General features: G+C 46.7%; 1 protein-coding gene across 1 annotated transcript in view; it reads right to left on the bottom strand.

Annotated features, from left to right (window-relative positions):
• LOC122559362 (transcription factor E2F7-like) overlaps window positions 1-27952 on the bottom strand; it is a 67036-nt gene that overhangs the window by 14120 nt on the left and 24964 nt on the right. The window contains exons 6-11 of the mRNA XM_087997548.1: window positions 27469-27630; window positions 22862-22999; window positions 17316-17489; window positions 10801-10885; window positions 8875-9433; window positions 2822-3064 (exon numbers count right to left, since the gene is read on the bottom strand). Of these exons, the coding sequence (XP_087853674.1) occupies window positions 2822-3064; window positions 8875-9433; window positions 10801-10885; window positions 17316-17489; window positions 22862-22999; window positions 27469-27630 (1361 nt within the window). The remainder of the gene's footprint in view (window positions 1-2821; window positions 3065-8874; window positions 9434-10800; window positions 10886-17315; window positions 17490-22861; window positions 23000-27468; window positions 27631-27952) is intronic.

A 27952-nucleotide genomic window follows, 5' to 3' on the forward strand; every position in this document is an offset into this window, starting at 1 on the left:
ACACAGTAAATGGAAATACATTAATTTAGGGGTAAGTCATGGCAGGATAGCTCAATCCAGCGGAATACTCCTCCAGTGCCTGGAGAGAAGTCAAGAATATTGCCAGGGTCCAGGGTGCACGCACATGCAGGAAGTGTATCCAGCTGCAGTTCCTGGAGCTCGAGTCTCTCTGGCTGAGATCATCGTGAAGAGCACAGACAGTGAGGTGGTCCCAGAGTAACAGGAGGAAAGGGAGCACAGGCATAAAGAGAGTACATGACAGATATACACACCAGGCAGGTGAGGCAGGACTCTCCTTGGGCCAGCTCTCTCTCTCTCTCTCTATGCTGAGAGAAATAGTTTCCCAGGGAGGAGAGAGAATGTGTCCCTGGCACCAAAAGGACCAGTGCTGATTAGCAATTACAAACCAGCTCATTGAAAGTCAGGAGGGGAAAATGCTGCAGTCTATTATAGAGGATGCAATGACTGAATACTTCAAAAAATACCAAGTGAATTACAGAGTCGAAACAGACTTCTGAAAGGGAACATCATGTTTGACAAAAATAGAGTCATAGAGGTGTACAGCATAGAAACAGACCCTTCGGTCCAACCCGTCCATGCCGACCAGATATCCCAACCCAATCTAGTCCCACCTGCCAGCACCCGACCCATATCCCTCCAAACCCTTCCTATTCATATACTCATCCAAATGCCTCTTAAATGTTGCAATTGTTCCAGCCTCCACCACATCCTCTGGCAGCTCAGTCCACACAAGTACCACCCTCTGGGTGAAAAAGTTGCCCCGTGGGTCTCTTATTTCTTTCCCCTCTCACCCTAAACCTATGCCCTCTAGTTCTGGACTCCCCGACCCCAGGGAAAAGACTTTTCCTATTTACCCTATCCATGCCCCTCATAATTTTGAAAACCTCTATAAGGTCACCCCTCAGCCTCCAACGCTCCAGTGAAAACAGCCCCAGCCTGTTCAGCCTCTCCCTATAGCTCAGATCCTCCAATCCTGGCAACATCCTTGTAAATCTTTTCTGAACCCTTTCAAGTTTCACAACATCTTTCCGATAGGAAGGAGACCAGAATTGCATGCAATATTCCAACAGTGGCCTAACCAATGTCCTGTACAGCCACAACATGACCTCTCAACTCCTGTACTCAATACTCTAGACCAATAAAGGAAAGCATACCAAACGCCTCCTTCACTATCCTATCTACCTGCAACTCCACTTTCAAGGAGCTATGAACCTGCACTCCAAGGTCTCTTTGTTCAGCAACACTCCCTAGGGCCTTACCATTAAGTGTATAAGTCCTGCTAGGATTTGCTTTCACAAAACACAGTGCCTTGCATTTATCTGAATTAAACTCCATCTGCCACTTCTCAGCCCATTGGCCCATCTGGTCCAGATCCTGTTGTAATCTGAGGTAAACCCTCTTCGCTGTCCACTACACCTCCAATTTTGGTGTCATCTGCAAACTTACTAACTGTTCCTCTTATGCTCGCATCCAAATCATTTATATAAATGACAAAAAGTAGAGGACCCAGCACCGATCCTTGTGGCACTCCACTGGTCACAGGCCTCCAGTCTGAAAAACAACCCTCCACCACCACCCTCTGTCTTCTACCTTTGAGCCAGTTCTGTATCCAAATGGCTAGTTCTCAAGTATTTCATGAGATCCAACCTTGCTAACCAGTCTCCCATGGAGATCCTTGTTGAATGCCTTACTGAAGTCCATATAGATCACATCTACTGCTCTGCCCTCATCAATCTTCTTTATTACTTCTTCAAAAAACTCAATCAAGTTTGTGAGACATGATTTCCCACGCACAAAGCCATGTTGACTATCCCTAATCAGTCCTTGCCTTTCTAAGGACATATTCAGTACAACTAGATCAGGGAGAACCAGTAACTGTGGTGTGTTTGGATTTTCTGAAAGCATTTGTACGTAGGGGATAATTTCACAGTTTGCAATCATACAGAACTTAGAAGAATTGTAAACTATGAAGAGGACAGTGTGAAACTCACTAAAAGACATTGACAAGTTGGTGGATTGGGCAGAGTTGGCAGATGAGGCTCTATATAGGGAAATGAGAGGTAATTTGGTTTGTAAAACATTGAAAGACAACACCACATGAGGGTACAATTCTAAAGTGGTTATAGGAACAGACAGAGCTAGGCATATCTGTGCACAGCTCATTGAAGGTGGCAGGACAGGGGGAAAAGAAAAGTTAATAAAACACAGTGTAGCGGCTTTATTTACAGGACCAAAGAGCATAAGAACAAGGAGGTGATATTGAACTTGTACAAGACACTTGTTAGAGCCCAGCTGGAGTATGGTGTACACTTCGAGGTGGCACCTTATAGGAATGAAGAAGTGATTTACAGCATAGTTCCAGGGGGTGGGACACAGCATTGCTGAGGGGAGTTTGCAGAAATTGGGAGTGTTCTCCTGAAGAGGCAGCAGAGAGGAGATTTGACAGAAATTTTCACACTCAAGGGACGTCTGGACAAAACGGATAAAGAGAAACTGTTCATCGTCACAAAGGGATTGAAAATGGGAGGAGACAGAGTTCAAGTGATTTTCAAAACATGCAAGGGTGATGTGAGAAACAGTGATTTTTACTCAGTGACTAGTGAGGGTGTGGAATGCACTGCCTGGCAGGTTCAAGTTAGGCATTGGGGGGGGGCGGGATTGAGTGGTTATTTAGACAGTAGTAACGTGCAGCATCAGGAAAAGGCAGGAGACTAGCAATATGTTAAAATGCTCAGAGAGCTACAATGGTCATGATGGGCTGAATGGCAAACTGCATCAAAACAACTGTGTGACAACCTACCTCCTGATTAGAGTCTTTCATGAGAGGTTTTGTGACTGATAAATCGATAGGCCCCTTTGTGACTGTTACAATAGAGCTCTGCCCATCAGCGTTGCCCAGGTCTGACTGACAGCTCTGACTCTGGCCCTCTCTCAAGGGGTCAGTGGTCCCCAGATACACATCGATGGCTTGAACTGGGTGGGAGGCAGCAGGGACAGCAGTCTGGTCAGGAGTCCTGGCACAATTCCTCAGTGGATCTTGCTGCTGGGAAAATACAAATACTGATTGAAGTCAGATCCCATCAAGTCTGCACTGACCCTCTAAAAAGCATCCCACTTAAACCCACTACTCTACCCTATCCCAGTAACCTCATTAACTATGGCCAATCCACCTAACCTGCACACCTTCGGACTGAGAGAAGAAACCCAAGCACCAGGAGGAAACCCATGCAGACATATGGGGAGAATGTACAAATTCCACACAGAGTGTCGCCCAGGTTCTTGATGCTGAGAGACAGCTATGCTAACCATTGAGCCACCTTGCCGTTTGGAAGAGTGGTGCTGGTGCTGGTGATGGTGGGAGGGTTAGGGAATCTCAGAAACCTATAAAATTCTAACAGAACGAGACTGGATAAATGCAGGAAGGATGTGCTCAGCGACCAGGGGAGTTCAGAACCAATGGTTACAATCTAAAGATATGGGGTAGGTCATTTAGAACTGAGCTGAAGAGAAATGTCTTTACTGAGAGGGGACTCTGTGGAACTCTGTCACAGAAAGTGGTTGAGACCAAACGAATGAATGATTTCAAGAAAGAGTTAGACATCATTTATAAAGGTCTGAAAGGATCAGAGGCTGTGAGTAGAAAGGGGAAACAGGGGACGGAGTTGGGTGATCAGCCAGGATCATACTGAATGATGGAGCAGGCTCCAAGGGCTGATTTCTGCTTCTATTTTTTATATTTCTATGTAGACCCCTGAGCAGGGTAGTGCTCCACCAGCAATGACCTCCTCTCTTGCTGGTAACAACAGTCCTGCACTACGTCACTTTTAGTAACTTCCCTCCTGCTTTGGTGAGCGTGGTTGGCCTGGAAGAGATTGGGGAGACACTGAATGAATACTTTTCTTCAGTATTTACTCAGGAACAGGGCATTGTCGTCGATGTGAATACTGAGTCACAAATAAGTAGAATGGATGGCTTTGAGGTATGTAGAGAAGAGGTGTTGGAAATCCTGGAAAAGGTGAAAATAGATAAGTCCCCTGGGCCTGATGGCATTTATCCTAGGATTCTCTGGGAAGCAAGGGAGGAGATTGCAGAGCCATTGGCCTTGATTTTTATGTCCTCTTTGTCTACAGGAGTAGTGCCAGAAGACTGGAGGATAGCAAATGTGGTTCCCTTGTTCAAAAAGGGGAGTAGGGATAACCCTAGTAACTATAGGCCGGTGAGTCTCACTTCTGTTGTGGGCAAAGTCTTAGAGAGAATTGTAAGGGATAGGATTTATGCACATCTGGATAGGAATAATGTGATCAAGGATAGTCAGCATGGTTTTGTGAAGGGCAGGTCGTGCCTCACAAACCTTATTGAATTCTTTGAAAAGGTGACGAAGGAGGTTGATGAGGGGAAAGCGGTAGATGTGGTATATATGGATTTTAGTAAGGCGTTTGATAAGGTTCCCCATAGTAGGCTACTGCAGAAAATACGGAGATATGGCATTGAGGGTGAGTTGGAGGTTTGGATTAGGAATTGGCTGGATGGAAGAAGACAGAGGGTAGTAGTTGATGGCAAAGTTTCTTCATGGAGTGCCGTCACTAGCGGTGTTCCGCAAGGATCTGTTTTGGGACCATTGCTGTTTGTCATTTTTATAAATGACCTGGAAGAGGGGTTAGAAGATTGGGTGAGCAAGTTTGCGGATGATACGAAAGTCGGAGGAGTTGCTGACAGTGAGGAAGGATGTGGCAGGTTACAGCAGGATATAGAGAAGCTGCAGAGCTGGGCAGAAAGGTGGCAGATGGAATTCAATGTAGCTAAGTGTGAGGTGATTCACTTTGGGAAGAATAACAAAAAGATGGGGTACTGGGCTAATGGTCGGATACTTGGTAGTGTGGATGAGCAGAGGGATCTTGGTGTCCATGTACACAGATCTCTGAAAGTTGCCACCCAGGTAAATAGTGCGGTGAGGAAGGCATATGGCGTACTGGCTTTTATTGGTAGAGGAATTGAGTTCCGGAGTCCTGAGGTCATGATGCAGTTGTATAAGACTCTGGTGCGGCCGCATCTGGAATATTGTGTGCAGTTTTGGTCGCCATACTATAGGAAGGATGTGGAGGCACTGGAACGGGTGCAGAGGAGGTTTACCAGGATGTTGCCTGGTATGGAAGGAAGATCGTATGAGGAAAGACTGAGACACTTGGGGCTGTTTTCATTAGAGAAAAGAAGGTTTAGGGGTGACTTGATTGAGGTGTACAAGATGATTAGGGGGTTAGATAGGGTTGACAGTGTGAACCTTTTCCCGTGTATGGAGTCGGGTATTACAAGGGGGCATAGCTTTAAATTAAGGGGGGGTAGATATAGGACTGAGCTTAGGGGTAGGTTCTTCACTCAGCGAGTCGTAAGTTCATGGAATGCCCTGCCAGTAGCAGTGGTGGACTCTCCCTCTTTATGGGCATTTAAGCGGGCATTGGATAGGTATATGGAGGATAGTGGGTTAGTATAGGTTAGGTGGGCTTGGATCGGCGCAACATCGAGGGCCAAAGGGCCTGTACTACGCTGTATTCTTCTATGTTCTATGAAAGCGTGGCTGCAGTTTAACACTGGGTACGAGTGGGGAGTCGATGGCCTAATGGCTTTCATCATTTATATAAATGATTTGGATGTGAAAATAGGAGGTATAGTTAGTAAGTTTGCAGATGACACCAAAATTGGAGGTGTAGTCGACAACGAAGAAGGTTACCTCAGATTACAACAGGATCTTGATCAGATGGGCCAATGCGCTGAGCAGATGGAGTTTAGATAATATGAGGTGCTGCATTTTAGAAAAGCAAATCAAGGCAGGACTTATATAAGTAATAGTAAGGTCCCAGGGGAATGTTGCCGAATTATAGAGACCTTGGAGTGCACGTTCACAGCTCCTTGACAGTGGAGTCGCAGGTAGATAGGATAGTGAAGAAGGCGTTTGGTATGTTTTCCTTTATTGGTCAGAGTATTGAGTACAGGAATTGGGAGGTCATGTTGCGGCTGTACAGTACATTGGTTAGTCTACTGTTGGAATACTGTGTCGCCCTACTATCGGAAGGATGTTGTGAAACCTGGAAGGGTTCAGAAAAGATTTACAAGGATGTTGCCAGGGTTGGAGGGTTTGAGCTACAGGGAGCGGCTGAACAGGCTGGGGCTGTTTTCCCTGGAGCATCAAAGACTGAGGGGTGACCTTATAGAGGTTTATGAAATCATGAGGAACATGAATAGGGTAAATAGTCAAAGCCTTTTCCCTGGGGTGGGAGAGTCCAGAACTAGAGGACATAGGTTTAGGGTGAGAGGGAAAAGATATAAAAGGCAATTAAGGGGCAACTTTTTCACACAGAGGGTGGTGCGTGTGTGGAATGAACTGACAGAGGAAGTGGTGGAGGCTGGTACAATTGCAACATTTAAAAGGCACCTGGATGGGTATATGAATAGATTACATTACAGCCCAATCGGCCCAACAAGTCCACACCGACCCGCCGAAGCGCAACCCACCCATACCCCTACATTTACCCCTTACCTAACACTACGGGCAATCTAGCATGGCCAATTCACCTGACCTGCACATCTTTGGACTATGGGAGGAAACTGGAGCACCCGGAGGAAACCCACGCAGACACGGGGAGAACGTGCAAACTCCACACAGTCAGTCGCCTGAGTCGGGAATTGAACTCGGGTCTCTGGCGCTGTGAGGCAGCAGTGCTAACCACTATGCCACCATGCCGTCCACACGGGTTTAGAGGGATATGGGCCAAGTGCTGGCAAATGAGACTAGATTAGTTTAGGATATCTGGTCAGCGTGGACGAGTTGGACCGAAGAGTCTGTTTCCATGCTGTACACCTCTATGAGTCTATGGTATGATTACCAGACTGTTATTCCAGAGACCCAGGTAATGTTCCAGGGACCTGGGTTTGAATCTCACATGGCAGATGTGGAATTTGAATTTGATAAAAATCTGGAAATGATAGTCCAAAGATGACTGTGAAACCATTGTCAATTGTCAGAAAAACCCTTGTGTTTCACTAATGTCCTTTAGGGAAGGAAACTGCCTTCCTTACCTGGTTTGGCCTACACGTGACTCCACACCCACAGCAATGGGGTTGACTATTAAAACTACCCTCTGGGTAATTAGGGATGGGCAATAAATGCTGGCGACACTGTCATCCAGTGAATGAATTTAAACAATGAGGGAGAGAGAAAAAAAAAAATCGCTGAACTGCAACAACTCCCATAATTGAACACCAGGAGTCTTGGCCCCACCCACCCTGTCACCCATTAAACACCCACTGTGTCACCCATCAAACACCCACTGTGTCACCCATCAAACACCCACCCTGACACCCACCAAAACACCCACCCTGATACCCATCAAACACCCACCCTGATACCCATCAAACACCCACCCTGACACCCACCCTGTCACCCATCAAACACCCACCCTGTCACCCATCAAACACCCACCCTGACACCCATCAAACACCCACCCTGACACCCACCAAAACACCCACCCTGACACCCACCAAAACACCCACCCTGACACCCACCAAAACACCCACCCTGATACCCATCAAACACCCAACCTGATACCCATCAAACACCCAACCTGACACCCACCCTGATACCCATCAAACACCCAACCTGACACCCACCCTGTCACCCATCAAACACCCACCCTGTCACCCATCAAACACCCACCCTGATACCCATCAAACACCCACCCTGGCACCCACCCTGTCACCCATCAAACACCCACCCTGACACCCACCAAAACACCCACCCTGATACCCATCAAACACCCACCCTGACACCCACCCTGTAACCCATCAAACACCCACCCTGACACCCACCCTGACACCCATCAAATACCCACCCTGATACCCATCAAACACCCACCCTGACACCCATCAAACACCCACCCTGACACCCACCCTGATACCCATCAAACACCCACCCAAACACCCACCCTGTCACCAATCAAACACCCACCCTGACACCCATCAAACACCCACCCTGACACCCACCAAAACACCCACCTTGTCACCCATCAAACACCCACCAAAACATCCACCCTGTCACCCATCAAACACCCACCCTGTCACCCATCAAACACCCACCCTGTCACCCACCAAAACACCCACCCTGACACCCATCAAACACCCACCCTGTCACCCATCAAACACCCACCAAAACACCCACCCTATCACCCATCAAACACCCACCCTGTCACCCATCAAACACCCACCGTCACCCACCAAAACACCCACCCTGACACCCATCAACCACCCACCCTGTCATCCATCAAATACCCACCAAAACACCCACCCTGTCACCCATCAAACACCCACCCCGACACCCACCAAAACACCCACCCTGTCACCCATCAAACACCCACCCTGTTACCCACCAAAACACCCACCCTGACACCCATCAAAACACCCACCATGACACCCATCAAAACACCCACCCTGACACCCATCAAAACACCCACCCTGACACCTATCAAAATACCCACCGTCACCCACCCTGACAAACACCCTGACACCCATCAAACACCCACCCTGACACCCACCAAAACACCCACCCTGACACCCATCAAAACACCCACCCTGTCACCCATCAAAACACCCACCCTGACACCCATCAAAACACCCACCCTGACACCCATCAAAACACCCACCCTGATACCCATCAACCACCCAACCTGACACCCATCAAACACCCACCCTGTCACCCATCAAACACCCACCCTGTCACCCACCAAAATACCCACCCTGTCACCCACCAAAATACCCACCCTGTCACCCATCAAACACCCACTCTGACACTCACCAAACACATACCTTGTCCATTGATGATAAACACAACATTGAAGGCTGACTTCCAGAGGCATGTTCAAGGCAAGAGAGAATTTTCCCTCTTTTAGTCTCTGGTCCACCATCTTTCCAAGGTTTAGGAGGTAGCAGACACTGCTCAACAGGACTACGTTTCTTGGAGTGTCTGGTTGATGAGCCAGCCTCGCTGTCCCTGGTTAAGAATGAAGAAATCTCTTTGTGTTGCTGGGTTTGAGAGTCACTGGGTCCAGGCGTGGAGTCACTGTTTCTGTACAGCATGAACATAGGGGCAGCTGACAGACTCTGCAACAACACAACTGGCTGGTTCTTGAGAAGGTAAGAGCAGCCTTCATCAGTGCCATACACAGGGGTTATCTGTCCCACCGCACCATTAGACAGGCAGACTGGTAGTGACAATTCAGTCTGGGGAACTGAGGCGCCATTCGGTGTCAGAGTTTTCACATCACAGCTGGCAGAACCAGCCGTGCCAGTCACCAACAGTGGGTACGATGTCAAAGGAATGGATCGGAGTTGACCATCGTCTTGTTTTCGGTCAGATTCTGAATTTCTAAAGACAAAAGAAAACTTTTCTCGTTAAGCAAGAATAACTGTGAATATCTGGAACATCATCAACTCCATCCCTGTCCCAGCAAACGACTGCTGTAACCCTCACTCACACAAGTCATCTCCAGACCTCATTATTCCAGTACTCTCTGACTGCTCTCCCATCTTCTACAATCCATTTCCTGTATCCTCTCACTCACCAAGTCCTGTTCCCATCACTCTGTACTCACTATTCTTGAGTCATGCTTCAGCAATGCCACATTTGGATAATCCTCAGTTTTATTTTCAAATCTCTCCTACGTCACACCCTTCCCCGCCCACCAACCTTCTCAGGAGCCACACTCCCTGCATGATATTGGAACCTCTGCAGTTCCAGCCTCTGACAATCTCCCATCTGTGCCCCACCATGAGCACCCGTGTGTACAGCTCTCTGGGTTCCAACCTGTGGAATTTCCTCTGCAGACCTCCAACTTGTTACTCTCCTTTCAAATGCTTTTAACACTCACCTTGTCCAACCTCATGGACACCAGTCCTAACATCTCCTAATTTTGGTTCAGTCTCTTTTTCGGTTCATTCTTGGGAGTATCAACTATGTCAAAGGTGCTCAAAACATTCTAGATTTAATTAACTTTCCCCATCAATCTTGTACAGGGTCACAGAGATGTACAGCATGGAAACAGACCCTTTGGTTCAACTTGGTAAAAACAATGACTGCAGATGCTGGAAACCTGAGTCTAGATTAGAGTGGTGCTGGAAAAGCACAGTAGGTCAGGTGGCATCCGAGGAGCAGGAAAAGCGACGTTTTGGGCAAAAGTCCTTCATCAGGAGGAGCCCATCCTGATGAAGGGCTTTTGCCCGAAACGTTGATTTTCCTGCTCCTCGGATGCTGCCTGACCTGCTGTGCTTTTCCAGCACTACTCTAATCTAGACTCTGGTCCAACTTGTCCATGCTGACCAGATATCCTAAATTAATCTAGTCCCATTTGCACTTGGCCCATATCCCTCCAAACCCTTCCTATTCATATACCCAGCCAGATGGCTTTTAAATGTTGTAATTGTACCAGCCTCCACCACTTCCTCTGGCGGTTCATTCCATACATGTACCACCTCTGCGTGAAAACGTTGGCCCCCAGGTCCATTTTAAATATTTTCTCTCTCACCCTAAACCGTGCCCTCTAGTTCTGGACTCCCCCATCCCAGGGAAAAGACCTTATCTATTTACCCTCTCCATGCCCCTCATAATTTTACAGAATGCTGCTCAAAGTCCAAGGGCCAGCATTAAGACAGTGAACTCAGTCTAAAATGCTGGGGGGGGGGGGGGGGGGGGGGGAGTTAACACCGCAGTCAGAAGCAAGTCCCACAAATACTCACTTCATTTCTTGTTCAAACTGCAACCTGCAAGCAGCTGCTAGGTGCACCATCTCACTGGAGTACTCTTGCCCTTCAGTGGTTCTCACTGCAGTCAGAACAAAAGGAACAAAGTTAAAATGATCATAGACAAAACTGAAAAAGGCAAATTCAAAACGAGGAGTTTTGTTCTGGAGTGAGAATTCCACATTCCACCCACTCGATACACAGCCTCAAAGTCCTTTCAAAAGGAACAGAACTTGCTTCATTGAAGAGAGAATGACTGAAATGACATTAGATTAATTGGCTCAAAGATAAATGTCTTTCCATTTTCCCGTTACTAGCCATCATGTCTCTTTAAATTATTTCACCAGTCCACCAAAATTGCCACATTTTCTTTTGCTCAGCTTTTCTCCAGTTCTGTACTTACTTCAAATACAGTTAGCCAGCAAATGTGGTCAGAGGGGTGTGAAAATTCACACAGTTACTGTGATTTAGGACTGGGGCACTTAGTCATACAGCACAGATCCAACCTGTGCATTCCTCCATACAAACTTCCAGTTCAGCACTGTCCCCTTGACTTGTCCGGACTTGTCCGACCTGCCTATCTCCTTTTCCACCTATCCACTCCACCCTCTCCTCCGCGACCTATCACCTTCATCTCCTCCCCCACTCACCTATTGTACTCTATGCTACTTTCTCCCCACCTCCACCCTCCTCGAGCTTATCTCTCCACGCTTCAGGCTCTCTGCCTTTATTCCTGATGAAGGGCATTTGCCCGAAACGTCGATTTTGCTGCTCGTCGGATGCTGCCTGAATTGATGTGCTCTTCCAGCACCACTGATCCAGAATCCAACCTGTCTGTGCCAACCACAATCCCAAACTAAGCTAGTCCCACCTGCCTGTGTGGCCCATAGCCCTCCAAACATTTCTTATTCATGTACTTCCCCAAATGTCTTTTAAATGTAACCATAGCCTCCCCCAATACTTTCTCTGGAAGTTTACTCTCCATACAAACCATTCTGTGTAAGAAAGTTGCCCCTCATGTCTTTTTTAAATCTTTCTTCTCTTAAAAATATACCTCCTAGTTTTGAAATCCCCAGTTCCCCTGGTGTTGTGAGATTTTTAACTTTGTATACCCCAGTCCAACACTGGTGTCTCCAAATGCAGGAAGTGTGTGCAACTGCAGCTCCTGTCAGACCGTATGGGTCAACTGGAATGGCACTTGGACACACTCACAGCATGCATCACGGATAAGAGTGACAGAGACATGTCACAACCAAGGTTCAGACAGGTAGACAGGTGACTGCTGGAAGGTGCAGTCAGTCAGTGCAGGAGTCCACTGTGGCTATGCCCCTCTCTGACAACTACGTTGTTCGGAGATTGTTGAGGGGGGGTGTTTTGTCAGTTGACGATAGTGACAGTAGCAGTCCCACAGTTGGCTCAGTTATACAGCAGGGAGGGTCAAAGTGCAGTAGGCCAGCAGCAAAAGGGACTCTATAGTCAGGGATACAGATGGGTGTGTCTGTGGCTGCAAAAGAGACTGCAGGAGGGTGTCGGGATCAAGGATGTCTGAGTCGGTGCAGGACATTCTCAAAAGGGAGGTCAAGCAGCCAGAATTCATGGTTGTGGTACTAATGCCATGGTGGGTAAGAGTGACAAAGTTTACAAAGGGAGTTAGGTAGGAAGTTAGGCAGGACTCTTGAGGGTTATGTCAGGATTATAGTCTTACAGAAGGTCCCTGGACCCGAAACATTAACTCTAATTTCTCTCTACAGATGCTGCCTGACCTGGTAGCTTTTCCAGCAATTTGTTTTTGTTTCTGATTTTCAGCATCCAAAGTTCTTTGGCTTTTCTTGTGATCTTAGGATTACTCCCTGTTCCATGTGTCAATGAGGCAAGGAATAGGTTAATTCCATGGGTAAAGAACTGCTGTGGGGCCGGGCTGGATGGCTGCAGCTATGTGGATCATTAGGATGTTGTCTGGGGCAGGTGTGACCTGTACAAAAAAAAACCAAGTTACACCTAAACTGGAGAGGCACAAATATCCTGACAGGGAGACTTGCTACTGCCACTCAGGAGGAGTTAAATGAGCGTGGGAGTGGTGGGTCGCCAGGAACTAGAGCAGTAAGTCAGCAAGTAAAGTGACTGAGGAGGAGTCAGAGATTAAGGCCAGTAAAGCTGAGAGGAAGACTGACAGGGAGAGGTTACTGAACACAGTGCAGAGTTGGAGGGTTGGATCTGGGGTAAGGTGTGGAAGGGGAAATGAGGAAACTGGTGAAATCCAAATTGATCCCATGTGGTTGGAGGGTCCCAAGGCAGAAGATGAGGCATTCTTCCTCCAGGCGTCGGGTGGTAAGGGTTTGGTGATGGAAGAGGCCCAGGACCTGCACGTCCTTGGCGGAGTGGGAGGGGGAGTCGAAGTGTTCAGCCACAGGACAGTGGGCTGTTTACTGCGTGTGTCTCAGAGATGTTCTCTGAAACGTTTGGGAAGTTGGTGTCCTGTCGCCCCAGTCAGACCCATCGTATCACTACCAGGGACACCATCACACAAACTGGCGAAAGAACTACAGCAGAAACTGAAACACCTGATCAGCGGATCCAGACACTCTATACAATTAACACAGCGATTCTTGGACATCATCAGAAATATACACATAGACAAGGAAAAAACCATGGTCTCATTCGACGTAACGGCACTGTTCATCTCTATTGACAAAGCCCGAGCCAGAGAAACAATAGCCAACCTGCTGGACACACAGAACAGACAACAAGACGGGGAACCTATCAACAAAGACTGCATACTCAAACTACTGGACCTGTGCCTCACAACACACTTCACATTAAACAACCAAATATATGAACAAATCAACGGCACACCCATGGGCTCACCCATCTCGGGACTCATGGCAGAAGCAGTAATACAAAGGTTAGAACAAACAGTCTTACCGCAAATTCAACCCAAACTCTGGGTCAGATATGTGGATGACACCTTTGTAATCATTAAAAACACAGAAATAGAGAACACACACCGGATCATCAACGCCACACTCACAGGAATCCAATTCACTAGAGAGGAAGAAAAGGACAACCAACTCCCATTCCTAGACGTGATGGTACAGAGAACACCAAACGGAGAATTCACCACAAAGGTATACAGGAAAGCCACACACACAGACCAAGTCCTGAACTACGAAAGCAACCACCCCAACACACACAAACGAAGTTGCATCAAGACACTATTCAAAAGGGCCACAACACACTGCAGCACACCAGAACTGCAAAAAGAGGAAGAGGAACACCTATACAAGGTATTCGCCAAAAACGGATACCCCCGCAATTTCATCAACAGATGTCTAAGGGAAAGACAACGGAACGAGGACATGCCACAACCCAAAGGACTAGCCACACTACCATACATCAAGAACATTTCCGAACTGACAGCCAGACTACTGCAACCGCTAGGACTCATAACAGCACACAAACCAACAGCCACGCTCAGACAACAACTCACCAGGACGAAGGACCCGATACCTAGCATGAGCAAAACTAACGTAGTGTACAAAGTCCCATGCAAGGACTGCACAAAACACTATATAGGACAAACAGGAAGACAGCTAACGATCCGCATCCACGAACATCAACTAGCCACGAAACGCCAACCAGCTATCCTTAGTAGCCACACACGCAGACGACAAGCAACATGAATTTGACTGGGACAACACTACCATTATAGGGCAAGCCAAACAAAGAACAGCCAGGGAATTCCTAGAAGCATGGCACTCATCCACAAACTCCATCAACAAACACATCGACCTGGACCCAATATACCGGCCACTACAGCGGACAGCTGGAACTGACAACCGGAAGCGGCAGGGACAGGCCACTATAAATGCCGGAGGAAACACCACAGAAGCGCTGCACAGGAGGCTCCCAAGCACTGAGGATGTCACCGAGACAGGGGACGAAACGTTTGCAACAAAAACTTCCAGCTCGGCGAACAGAACCACAGCAACGAGCACCCGAGCTACAAATCTTCTCACAAACTTTGAACATCTAGTTTCCTCTCATCTTAATTTTTCTCCTAATTAATTAATCTTGTAGTCATTCTCAGCGGTCCTTCATAATCTGTCCAGTCATCTGACTAACTAAGGTTAGATGCTTTCTTAACTTCTTAGTTAACCACTGAAGGTGGGTCCTTCCCTCAGAATTAAAGTAGGTACAGTATATTCTGGAAGATCCCCCTTAAATGTGCCACTGCCAATCTAATATCCAATTTCAGCTAACTCCACTTTGATGTTGTTAAAGTTTCCTTCAATGTGTTTTGTCACATTCTCAAGGAAGTCAATAAGGCTTGTGAGGCATGACCTGCCCCTCACAAAGCCACACTGACTACCTCTAATCTAACTATGGTTTTCCAAATAATCATAAATCCTGTCTCTCAGAATCCTCTCCAATAATCTGCCCACCACTGACATAAGACTGACTGGTCTGTAATTCCTGGGACTATCCCTATTCCCTTTCTTGAACAAGGGAATAACACTTGCCACCCTCCAAATATCTGGAACTACTCCAGTGGACAGTGAGGATGCAAAGATCATCACCAAAGGCGCAGTATATATCCCAGTAGTAACCTCGGGTATATCCCTTCTGGCCCAGGGGACTTATCTATCCTTATGTTTTTCAGCATTTCCAGCACATTCTCCTTCTTAACATCAACCTGTTTGTGCATATCAGAGTCTGTAGAAAACTCCCAATAAAGCAACTGCTCCTTTCCTATTTCTGCCTTCCACCCATACTGACTCTGTAAACAAACCTTCCTCGACGACCTCCCTTTCTGTCGCTGTGATACCATCCCTGATTAGCAATGCCACTCCTCCACCTCTTTTATCTCCCTCCCTATTCTTTCTGAAACATCTCAACCCCAGAACATCCAACAATCATTCCTGTCCCTGTGATATCCAAGTCTCTGTAATGGCCACAACATCGTAACTCCAAGTACTGATCCATGCTCTAAGTTCATCACCCTTGTTCCTGACACCACTTGTGTTAAAATAGACACGTCAACCCATCACACTGACTGCAACTTTGCGCTATCACCTGTCTATCCTTCCTCACAGACTTACTGCACGCTGTATCTGCCTGTTCACCAGCTACCCCATCCTCTGATCAGTAGCTCCGATTCCCACCCCCCCACCCCCAATCTCGTTTAAACCCTTCCCAGGAGCTTTAGCAAACCTCCCGCTCAGGATATTGGTGCCCCTCCAGTTCAGGTGCAACCCGTCCTCCTTGTACAGGTCCCACCTTCTCCAGAAGGTATCCCAATGATCCACATATCTGAAGCCCTCCCTCCTACACCAGCCCTGCAGCCATATGTTCAGCTGCTCGTGCTCTCTGTTCCCAGCCTCACCAGCTTGTGGCACTGGTAACAATCCTGGGATTACTACTCTGCCAGACCTGCCCTTTAGCTTCTAACCTAACTCCCTATATTCACTTTTCAGGTCCTCATTCCTTTCCCGAGCTATGTCATTGGTACTGATGTATACCATGACTTCTGGCTGCTCACTCGCCCCCTTAGGCATCCTGTCGACTCAGTCGAGACATCCCTGACCCTGACACCCAGGAGGCAAAACACCGCCCGGGAATCTCGTTCACAGCCACAGAATCTCCCGCCTGTTCCTCTCACCATCGAATCTCCTATCAGTGTTGCTCTCCCTCTTCCCCCCTTCCCTTCTCAGCCACAGAGGCAGACTCAATGGCAGACACTTGGCCGCTGTGGTTTTCCCCTGATAGTTCATTCCCACCACCCCATAGTATCCAAGACGGTATACTTATTAATGATGGGAACAGCCACAGGGGATCCCTGTACTGTCTGCCTATTCCCTTTCCCTCTCCTGACGGTCACCCAGCTACCTTTGTTCTGTAACTTAGGAGTGACTACCTCCCTATAACTCCTCTCTATCACCCCCTCAGTCTCCTGAATGATCTGAAGTTCACCTAGCTCCAGCTCCCTAACGCGGTCTGGGAGGAGCTGGGGTTGGGTGCACTTCTCGCGGGTGAAGTCAGCAGGGACATCAGTGGTGAGCCTTACCTCCCACATCCTGCAGGAGGAACATGCAGCTGCCCTTGTCACCATCCCGTCTGCTCTAAATTAACAAGAGATTAAAAAACTACCTAGCAATGTAATTAGATAGAACGTTTTTTAATATTTAAAATATGAAAAGAGCAAGTAAAGTGAGTGTTAGCAGTCCAGGGAGTAAGAATTGGGAGTTAAGAAGATAATAAGGAAATAGTGGATAAAAAGAACAAGCATTTTGTTTCTGTCTTCACTATGGAGAATATAAAACCATCCGATTCCCACTTGTACTTTCTACATTTCCATGAATGGCCTCTTCCTGTTCCTGAGCAGCTGAGAGATTTGGGAAAAGGATGAGGTCAGTTAGACAATGATGTGGGGTTGTTCACATGTGACTGGGAGTCTAGATTGCTGTAGGTACAGGTCACCATTTATTAACCACAACTGTCGTAGAGACACAAACCTTTCTGAAACTTAGCAGGGCTGCAAGGAGCAGACAGGGCCTTGAACTGGTTGGAATGGGAACGGTGTTGAGGACTGAACGAATGTGGACATCCCAACCTCTCCTTGGTGTTTACAGTGACTGGAAACACACCCTCTACTGAACCTGTTCGTTCTGATAATGTGACAGAATGATCTGGAAAACAGAGAAAGTTCAACAGAAAACCTCATTCCAACATTTGCCTGTAGGGAAACTCCTAACAGAAACTTACAGCAACCGACATGTATTTACATACCACCATTAATGTTCAGAAACAACCCAAGGATTTCTCCAGAGCAATTCTGAACCACCAAGCCTCATGAGGAGGTAACAGACCCAGAGTTTGGTCAATGAGGCAGCTTTTTGAAGATCTCAACAGAAAAGTGAGTGTGGGAGACACCCACAGAGGGTGAGGGAGGGAAATCCCAAGCTCAGAGTCCACGCTAGTGAAAACACCACCACTGATGGCAATATGATGGAAACCGAGAGGATGAGGAGGATGCCCAAGAGAGTTCAGAGGGTTGAGAAGCATGAGGAGTTAATTAAAGAATCATGTTTGTTATTTATCGGGTTAATGACAGTAACTTGTACATCACCAATGGCTCAACTTGGAGGGAGATATTTATGGAGATCTCTCTAACTTATTGACAGCCCACGCTGATTGTCAACTAGACATCTTTTGTTTTTAAAGATTAGATTACTTAACAGTGTGGAAACAGGCCCTTCGGCCCAACAAGTCCACACCGACCTTCCGAAGAGCAACCCACCCAGAACCATACCCCTACATTTACCCCTTCACCTAACACTACGGGCAATTTAGTATGGCCAATTCACCTGACCTGCACATTTTTGGACTGTGGGAGGAAACCGGAGCACCCGGAGGAAACCCACGCAGACACGGGGAGGATGTGCAAACTCCACACAGTCAGTCGCCTGAGGCAGGAAGAACGTCCATGAACTACTCCATGGCTCCCACGGACAATGAGCGATCACAGGTTAATGAAAAATTTTGACTGGTTGGAGTATGAATCTAATGTGAACAATCGAGCTCATAGAGGTAGATGTGCTGCGCGGTGGCACAGTGGTTAGCACTGCTGCCTCACAGCGCCAGAGACCCGGGTTCAATTCCCGCCTCAGGCAACTGTCTGTGTGGAGTTTGCACATTCTCCCCGTGTCTCCAGGTGCTCCAGTTTCCTCCCACATTCCAAAAAAAAATGTGCAGGTTAGGTGAATTGGCCATGCTAAATTGCCCATAGTGTTAGGTAAGGGGTAAATGTAGGGTAATGGGTCTGGGTGGGTTGCTCTTCGGAGGGTCGGTGTAGACTTGTTGGGCTGAAGGGCCTGTTTCCACACTTTAAGTAATCTAATGTACAACACAGAAACAGACCCTTCAGTCCAACTCATTCATGTCGACGAGATGTCCTAAACTGATCTAGTCCCACCTGCCAGTACCCGGTCTATATCTCTCCAAACCCTTCCTATTCATACATCCATCCAAATGCCTTTTAAATGTTGCAATTGTATCAGCCTCCACCACTTACTCTGGCAGCTCATTCCATACATGTACCACCCTCTGTGTGAAAACGTTGCCCCTTAGGTCTCTTTTATATCTTTCCCCTCTCACCCTAAACCTATGCCCTCTAGTTCTGGACTCCCCAACTCCAGGGAAAAGACATAGAACATAGAAGAATACAGCGCAGTACAGGCCCTTTGGCCCTCGATGTTGCGCCGATCCAAGCCCACCTAACCGACACTAGCCCACTATCCTCCATATGCCTATCCAATGCCCGCTTAAATGCCCATAAAGAGGGAGAGTCCACCACTGCTACTGGCAGGGCATTCCATGAACTCACGACTCTCTGAGTAAAGAACCTACCCCTAACATCTGTCCTATACCTACCACCCCTTAATTTAAAGCTATGCCCCCTCGTAATAGCTGACTCCATACATGGAAAAAGGTTCTCATGGTCAACCCTACATAAACCCCTAATCATCTTGTACACCTCTATCAAGTCACCCCTAAACCTTCTTTTCTCCAATGAAAACAACCCCAAGTGCCTCAGCCTTTCCTCATACGATCTTCCTACCATACCAGGCAACATCCTGGTAAACCTCCTCTGCACCCGTTCCAGTGCCTCCACATCCTTCCTATAGTATGGCGACCAAACCTGCACACAATACTCCAGATGCGGCCGCACCAGAGTCTGCAACATGATCTCAGGACTCCGGAACTCAATTCCTCTACCAATAAAAGCCAGTACGCCATATGCCTTCTTCACAGCACTATTTACCTGGGTGGCAACTTTCAAAGATCAGTGTACATGGACACCAAGATCCCTCTGCTCATCCACACTACCAAGTATCCGACCATTAGCCCAGTACCCCATCTTTTTGTTACTCTTACCAAAGTGAATCACCTCACACTTACCTAAATTGAACTCCATTTGCCACCTTTCTGCCCAGCTCTGCAGCTTATCTATATCCCGCTGTAACCTGACACATCCTTCCTCACTGTCAACAACTCCTCCGACTTTCGTATCATCCGCAAACTTGCTCACCCAACCTTCTAGCCCCTCCTCCAGGTCATTTATAAAAATGACAAACAGCAATGGTCCCAAAACAGATCCTTGCGGAACACCGCTAGTAACGGCACTCCAAGATGAACCTTTACCATCAACTACTACCCTCTGTCTTCTACCAGCCAGCCAATTCCTAATCCAAACCTCCAACTCACCCTCAATGCCATACCTCCGTATTTTTTGAAGTAGCCTACCATGGGGAACCTTATCAAACGCCTTACTAAAATCCATATACACCACATGGTGTATACGCTTTCCCCTCGTCCACCTCCTTAGTCACCTTGTCAAAGAATTCAATAATGTTTGTGAGGCACGACCTGCCCTTCACAAAACCATGCTGACTATCCTTGATCACATTATTCCTATCCAGATGTTCATAAATCCTATCCCTTACAATTCTCTCTAAGACTTTGCCCACATCAGAAGTGAGACTCACCGGCCTATAATTACTAGGGTTATCCCTACTCCCCTTCTTGAACAAGAGAACCACATTTGCTAGCCTCCAGTCTTCTGGCACTATTCCTGTAGACAACGAGGACATAAAAATCAAGGCCAATGGCTCTGCAATCTCCTCCCTGGCTTCCCAGAGAATCCTAGGATAAATGCCTTCAGGCCCAGGGGACTTATCTATTTTCACCCTTTCCAGAATTTCCAACACCTCTTCCCTACATACCTCAAAGCCATTCATTCTACTTAATTGTGACTCAGTACTCACATGGACAACAATGTCCTGTTCCTGATTGAATACTGACGAAAAGTATTCATTCAGTGTCTCCCCAATCTCTTCAGCCTCCACACGCAACTTCCCACTACTATCCTTGACTGGACCTATTCCTACCCTAGTCATTCTTTTATTCCTGACATACCTATAGAAAGCCTTAGGGTTTTCCCTAATCCTACCAACTAAGGACCTTTCATGTCCCCTCCTTGCTGCTCTTAGCTCTCTCTTCAGGTCCTTCCTGGCTACCTTATAACTCTCAATCGCCCCAATTGAACCTTCACGCCTCATCTTTACATAGGCCGCCCTCTTCCATTTAACAAGGGATTCCAATTCCTTATTAAACCACGGCTCCCTCATACGACCCTTTCCTCCCTGCCTGACAGGTACATACTTATCAAGGACACTCAATAGTTGCTCCTTGAACAAGCTCCACATATCAATTACGCCCTTGCCTTGAAGCCTACTTTTCCAAGCCACACATCCCAAGTCATGCCTCACCGCATCATAATTTCCCTGCCCCCATCTATAACTCTTGCCCTGTAGTGCACACTTATCCCTCTCCATCACTAGAGTAAAAGTCACCGAATTGTGGTCACTGTCCCCAAAGTGCTCACCTACCTCTAATTCTAACACCTGGCCTGGTTCATTACCCAGAACCAAATCCAGTATGGCCTCACCTCTTGTTGGCCTATCTACATATTGTGTCAGGAAACCCTTCTGCACACATTGGACAAACACCGACCCATCTAACGAACTAGAGCTATAACTTTCCCAATCAATATCAGGAAAGTTAAAGCCCCCATAACAACCACCCTATTACTTTCACTCTTCTCCTGAATCATCCTCGCAATCCTTTCTTCTACGTTTCTAGGACTATTAGGAGGCCTGTAAAAGACTCCTAACAGGGTGACCTCACCTTTCCTATTCCTAACCTCAGCCCAAACTACCTCAGATGGCGAGTCTTCATCCATCGTCCTTTCCACAGCTGTAATACTATCTTTGACAAGCAATGCCACACCTCCCCCTCTTTTACCCCCACCTCTGACCCTACTAAAACATTTAAACCCTGGGACCTGCAACAGCCAATCCTGTCCCTGTTCTACCCATGTTTCCGTAATAGCCACAACATCGAAGTCCCAGGTACCAACCCACGCTGCAAGTTCACCTACTTTATTTCGTATACTTCTTGCATTGAAGTATACACACTTCAAACCACTTTCCTGTTTACAGGCACCCTCCTTTGAGATTGATGCCATGTTCCTAAGCTCCCTACACTCCAGGTCCTGCACCCTAAAGCTACAGTCTAGGTTCCCATGCCCCTGCAGAGTTAGTTTAAACCCCCCTAAGAGCACTAGCAAATCTCCCACCAAGGATACTGGTGCCCCTCAGGTTCAGGTGTAGACCATCCTGTTTATAGAGGTCCCACCTTCCCCAGAAAGAACCCCAGTTATCCAAATACCGGAATCCCTCCCTCCTGCACCATCCCTGTAGCCACGCATTTAACTGTTCTCTCTCCCTATTCCTCGACTCTCTATCACGTGGCATGGGTAACAAACCAGAGACCTTGTATCTTTACGCTATCCATGCCCCTCATAATTTTATAAACTTCTATAAGGTCACCCCTCAGCCTCTGACACTCCATGTAAAACTGCCCCAGTGTATTCAGCCTCTCCCTATAGCTCAAATCCTCCAATCCTAACTCCATCAGCCACTCCTCAGCCCATTGGCCTATCTGATCAAGATCCCAGTGTAATCGGAGGTAACCCTCTTTGCTGTCCACTACACCTCCCCAATTTTGGTGTCATCTGCAAACTTACTAACCATTCCTCCCATATTCACATTCAAATTATTTATATAAATGACTAAAAAACAGTGGACCCAGCACCGATCCTTGTGGGACACCACTGGTCACAGGCCTCCAGTCTGAAAAACTGCCCTCCACCACCACCCTCTGTCTCCTCACATCGAGCCAGTTCTGGGGCTCAGCAATCACTTCCCTCACTTCCCAGAGTTCTAGGGTACACCTCATCAGGTCCTGGGGATGTATCCACCTTTAGTTCTAGAGAGATAGACAAGAGAAAGAGAAAAGGTGTCTGTTTTTGCTTTTTGGATGGGCGGGGATGGGGGGTGGGAAGAGGTGAGGGAAGGGGAACAGAGTGTCTGTTCCAAGTCTTCAGTCAATGCAATGCTTGTGATGTTACCAACACATGGCACTGTGCCACCCTCACCATCTGCCTGGTTCTGATGGACAGGCCCAACCCATTTGAACGCTGGCTTCCGGCCCTTTTCTTCAGTCACGTGAACCTTCTTGATGAGTCCCAAACTGGTCAACACGTTGGCAATGTCGTACAGTCTGCGGATCTTAGCTGGAAAGGAAAACAAATGTGAAAAGTAGGTAAAAATTTTAATAGGAATCGATCATCACCTTATTGAGATCAGAATTTGGCATTGGGCGGGGGAGGGGGTGAGAGGGGGTCTGGAATTCCCACAGGTCTGCCTGCGCGTCAGACAAAAGTCACTGCTTTTTTTTAACCAAAGAGTTGTCTGATAAAATGGAAATAAGGTATTGTTGAAGAAAAAGGGCATCTTGTTAAAGCACCGTGAGTGACAGTGATCAGAACACCTCACAGGATTACTATTTAACCAACATTTGTGCTGAGTGAAAGAGTCCTGAATGGTTGGCGAATGGACTCGGATTGTTAGGAACATTGCTCTAGGGAATGTATCCAGTAAAGAAAGTTAACTGCCAGGCTTTACATTTTAACAAAGGCAAACAGACTCTGATTGGTCGAGGCATTGCCCAAAGGAATGAATCACAAAATGGCCGCCAGCTACTTGGTTGAATTGAACCAGGTGCAGTGTGTATACGTTCTGTCTGGCAGTGTACAGGGCCCTTTGTATTAATGAACGCAGCTTCCAGAATACACAGTGCACCGCACAGAACTCGAGTCACAATTTCAATTCGGTTGTCAGTTTAATTCTTCATACTCAGGAAAATATTATTGACTTGCAGAATCACATCTAAACGTTGGACACTGTGCTGTGATACCCACTCAAGGAGGTCACACACATCTGCACTGCAACAACAGGGCACAACAACTTACAGCTGATACCACAGAGAGTCAGTATCCACCCAAAATACAGGGGAAGACACCAGCAACAAACCAGAACATCGTGTGTCAGGGGGCAGAGGTGAGTGCTGTGGCCACCAGTAAAGAGCAGGTGCTGGAGAAGCTGAAGGTGAATAAATCAGCCCAGATGGACTACATCCCCAGAGTTCAGAAGGAGGTTGCTGAGGAGATTGTAGGGGATCTTTCAGGAGTCACTGGCATCAGGGAGGGTCCCAGAGGACTGCAAATGGCTAATGTAACAGCCCTGTTTAAGAAGGAAGGGAGGCAGAAGACAGGAAACTATAGATCAGTTAGCCTGACCTCAGTCATTGGTAAGATTTTAGAGTCCATTATTAAGGGTGAGATTGAGGAGTACTTGGAAGTATATGCTAAAATAGGGCGGAGTCAGTAGGGCTTTGTTAAGAAGAGGTTCTGCCTGATATATCTATTAGAATTCTTTGAGGAGGTAATGAGTAAGTTAGACAAAGGAGAGCCAGTGGATGTGATGTATTTGGATGTCCAGAAGGCCTTTGACAAGGTGCTGCACACGAGGCTGCTAAACAAGATAAGCCCTTGGTGTTAGGGGCAAGGTATTGGTGTTGATAGGGGATTGGCTGACTGGTGAAAGGCAGAGAGTGGGGATACTGGGATGGCAGCTTTCAAGGTGACAGCTGGTGACTAGTGGAGTTCCACAGGGGCCAGTGTTGGGGTCATAACTATTCACGTTATACATTAATGATCTGAACAAAGGAATTAGGGCATTGTTGCTTCATTTGGAGATGACACAAAGATAGGTGGAAGGACAGGTTGTATTGAGGAAGTAGGGAGGTTACAAACAGACTTGGACAGGTGAGGAGATTGGGCAAAGAAATGGCAGATGGAATGCAATGGGGGAAAGTGTTTGGTTATGCACTTTGGTAGGAAGAATAAAAGGCTTACACTAATTTTTAAACATGGAAATGCTTTGGAAATCTGAAGCATAAACGGACTTAGGTGTCCTAGCTTGGGATTTTCTTCAGGTTAACATGCAGGTTCATTCGGCAGTTAGGAAGGCAAATGCAATGTTAACATTCATTTCAAGAGAGTTAGAATACAAGAGCGGTGATGTCCTGTTGAGGCTATGTAAGGTTTTGGTCAGACTGCATTTACAATATTGAGAGCAGTTTTGGACCCAGTATCTAAGGAAGGATGTGCTGGCATTGGAGGGGGACCAGAGGGGTTTACAAGAATGATCTTACCATGGGATCCTTGCTGAATAAACATTTTTGTGTTCCATAAGAAACATGCCCTGAATGGAATGACAGCTAACCTCCTTCCCCTTGATTATTTCCAACATGTCCCAAAAACCAGCAGATTGCATCATACAATGGCCCCACGCTGTTTGTAACCAGTATGACACTAACTGTACCCAACAGGCTGAGCGTGCAAAGCCCACAGCAGAGTGTCCAACATCCGATGTGATTCTGAAACTGGATACATCACAGATACACTCACAGTAAGGTGAATCTAATACTCGAGGTTAAGAATTGAGAGAGAGATAGTGTTGAACTCAGACTCCATGGTCACCAATAACAGTGTCAGCAGGAGTTGACCAATCAAATAGGAGGACAAAGGACAAACAGGAGCTCCCTCCAGAGGATGAGATGGGAACAGCAGCAGCCTTGGTAATCTCACATCATCCGACACATCAGAAAGATCGACACAACTGCTCTATCCCAAGGGCCACGTCAGGGACCCTGTCAGACTGGAGCTCACGTTTTCACGAATTTCTACTCCATCAACATTGCCACAATATAGAGAGTAATGCCATTGAAACAGGATGAAGAGGTCTGACAGGACATTCAGTGAGTGCTCTCGTTGGCTGAGGTATCTAGAACATGGGTACTGAAAATCAGGATAAAGGGTTGATCATTTTGGACTGAGAGGAGGAGAGATCTTTTCACTCAGAGGGTAGTGAATGCTTGAAATTCTCTAGCCCAGACAGCAGTGGACAGTCAGTCAGTTAATGTGATCAAGAGAGAGAAGATAGATCTTTGGTGAAGTATTAAAAAAAATCAAGGGATATGTGAGGAAATGAAGTCAAGGTCGATCAGATTCAGGAGAAAGGGAGAAAGACAGAAAGTTAGTGTTTGAACTCCATTCACATGTGGCAATGGCAGGTGTTAGTGGGGAACATTCAAAGTAGTTAATCTCCGATTTCAGAGTGCTCACTTTGAACTGTGTGTGTCTAACACACGCACACACTCCATCTCAGGGACAGACACGCAGAACCTGTAGTACAACTCAACCAACGTTTAAAGTAAATTGAAAACAGAAATTGCTGGAAAGAGAACAGGACAAAATGAAAAAGATTTAGACAGAATGTAGACTGAGGGGCTGAATATGGACATGAAAACTACAGGAAAAAGTTCCACCACAGAGTCAAAGAGACGTAAAGCATGGAAACAGACCCTTTGATTCAACTCGTCCATGCTGACCAGATATCCTAAATTAATCTGGTCCCATTTTCCAGCACTTGGCCCATATCCCTCTAAATCCTTCCTATTCATGTTTCCATCCAGATGCCTTTTAAATGTTGTAATTGTACCAGCCTCCACCACTTCCTCTGGCAGCTTAGTCCATACACGTACCACCTTCTGTGTGAAAATGTTGCCCCTTACGTACCTTTTAAATCTTTCCTCTCTCACCCTTAACCTATGCCCTCTAGTTCTGGGCTCCCTCATCCCAGGGAAAAGCTCTACCTATGCCCCTCATGATTTTATAAACCTCTATAAGGTCACCCCTCAGCCTCTGATGCTCCAGGAAAAATAGTCCCAGCCAATTCAACCTCTCCCTGTAGCTCAAACTCTCCAATCCTGGCAACATCCTTGTAAATCTTTTCTGAACCCTTTCAAGTTTCACAACATCTTTCCGATAGGAAGGAGACCAGAATTGCATACAATGTTCCAAAAGTGGCCTAACCAATGTCCTGTACAGCCACAACATGACCTCCCAACTCCTGTACTCAATACTCTGACCAATAAAGGAAAGCATACCAAACACCTTCTTCACTATCCTATCTACCTGCAACTCTACTTCCAAGGAGCTATGAACCTGCACTCCAAGGTCTCTTTGTTCAGCAACACTCCCAAGGACCTTACCATTAAGTGTGTAAGTCCTTCTCTAATTTGCCTTTCCAAAATGCAGCGCCTCACATTTATCTAATTTAAAGTCCATCTACCTCTTCAGCCCATTGACCCATCTGATCCTGTTGTAATCTGAGGTAACCTCCTTCTCTGTCCATTGCACCTCCAATTTTGATATCATCTGCAAACTTACTAACTATACCTCCTATTCTCACATCCAAATCATTTGTATAAATGATGAAAGGTAGATGACCCAGCACCGATCCTTGTGGCACTCCACTGGTCACAGGCCTCCAGTCTGAAAAACAACCCTCCACCACCACCCTCTGTCTTCTACCTTTGAGCCAGTTCTGTATCCAAATGGCTAGTTCCCCTTGTATTCCAGGTGATCGGGAAGCTGAACAGAAAACAATGAAAATACTCACCAGGTCTGATGGTATCTTTAGAGAGAGAAAAACAGCATTAATATTCCAGCACAATGATCATCCATCATTTTAATTGGTAACTCAATTTCTCTCTCTGATGTTGGTGAATGTTTTCCACAGTGTTTTACTTCTGATTTCCAGTGAGTGAGTAGAAGTTTGTGTTTGTTTCACTTACTTTTAAACTTGCTGTTATCAGCTGAGTCCTGCTGACTCTCTTCAATCAGGACTTTAGCAGCAATATCGAGAGCCACCGTTTTTGGTTCTGATACAAGGAAAAGCATCACAAATTTCTCCGTCATGATGCGCAGAGACTTGTCCTTTCTGCTATTCAACAAAGCTGAAAGAGAGGAAAAAAAAAGCGCTAACACAAGGTAAACAAAAGCCTCAACTCATTCAGATCTGGTATGTTGTCCAATAGGAGAAAAGATATTTATATAAATTTCATTGGAGAGAAGAGAGTGAAGTCGATTTGATTTCCTTCAGATGCTATTCACTGCAGAGCCAGCAGAGAGCAGCAGAACACAACCTGAGAGACAGTGTCCTCTGTCTATTGAGGAATGTTCAATACCAGCTGGAGCCTTGAGACATCACAAACACCAGGGGCTCCAAGCAACCACGGACACTTGGTGAGATTAATTTCATTGGCCCAAATTATTCAC

This window comes from Chiloscyllium plagiosum, unplaced genomic scaffold, assembly GCF_037043375.1.
Source record: "Chiloscyllium plagiosum isolate Xiang-an unplaced genomic scaffold, Cpla_swu_hap1 HiC_scaffold_19, whole genome shotgun sequence".
Classification (NCBI taxonomy): domain Eukaryota; kingdom Metazoa; phylum Chordata; class Chondrichthyes; order Orectolobiformes; family Hemiscylliidae; genus Chiloscyllium; species Chiloscyllium plagiosum.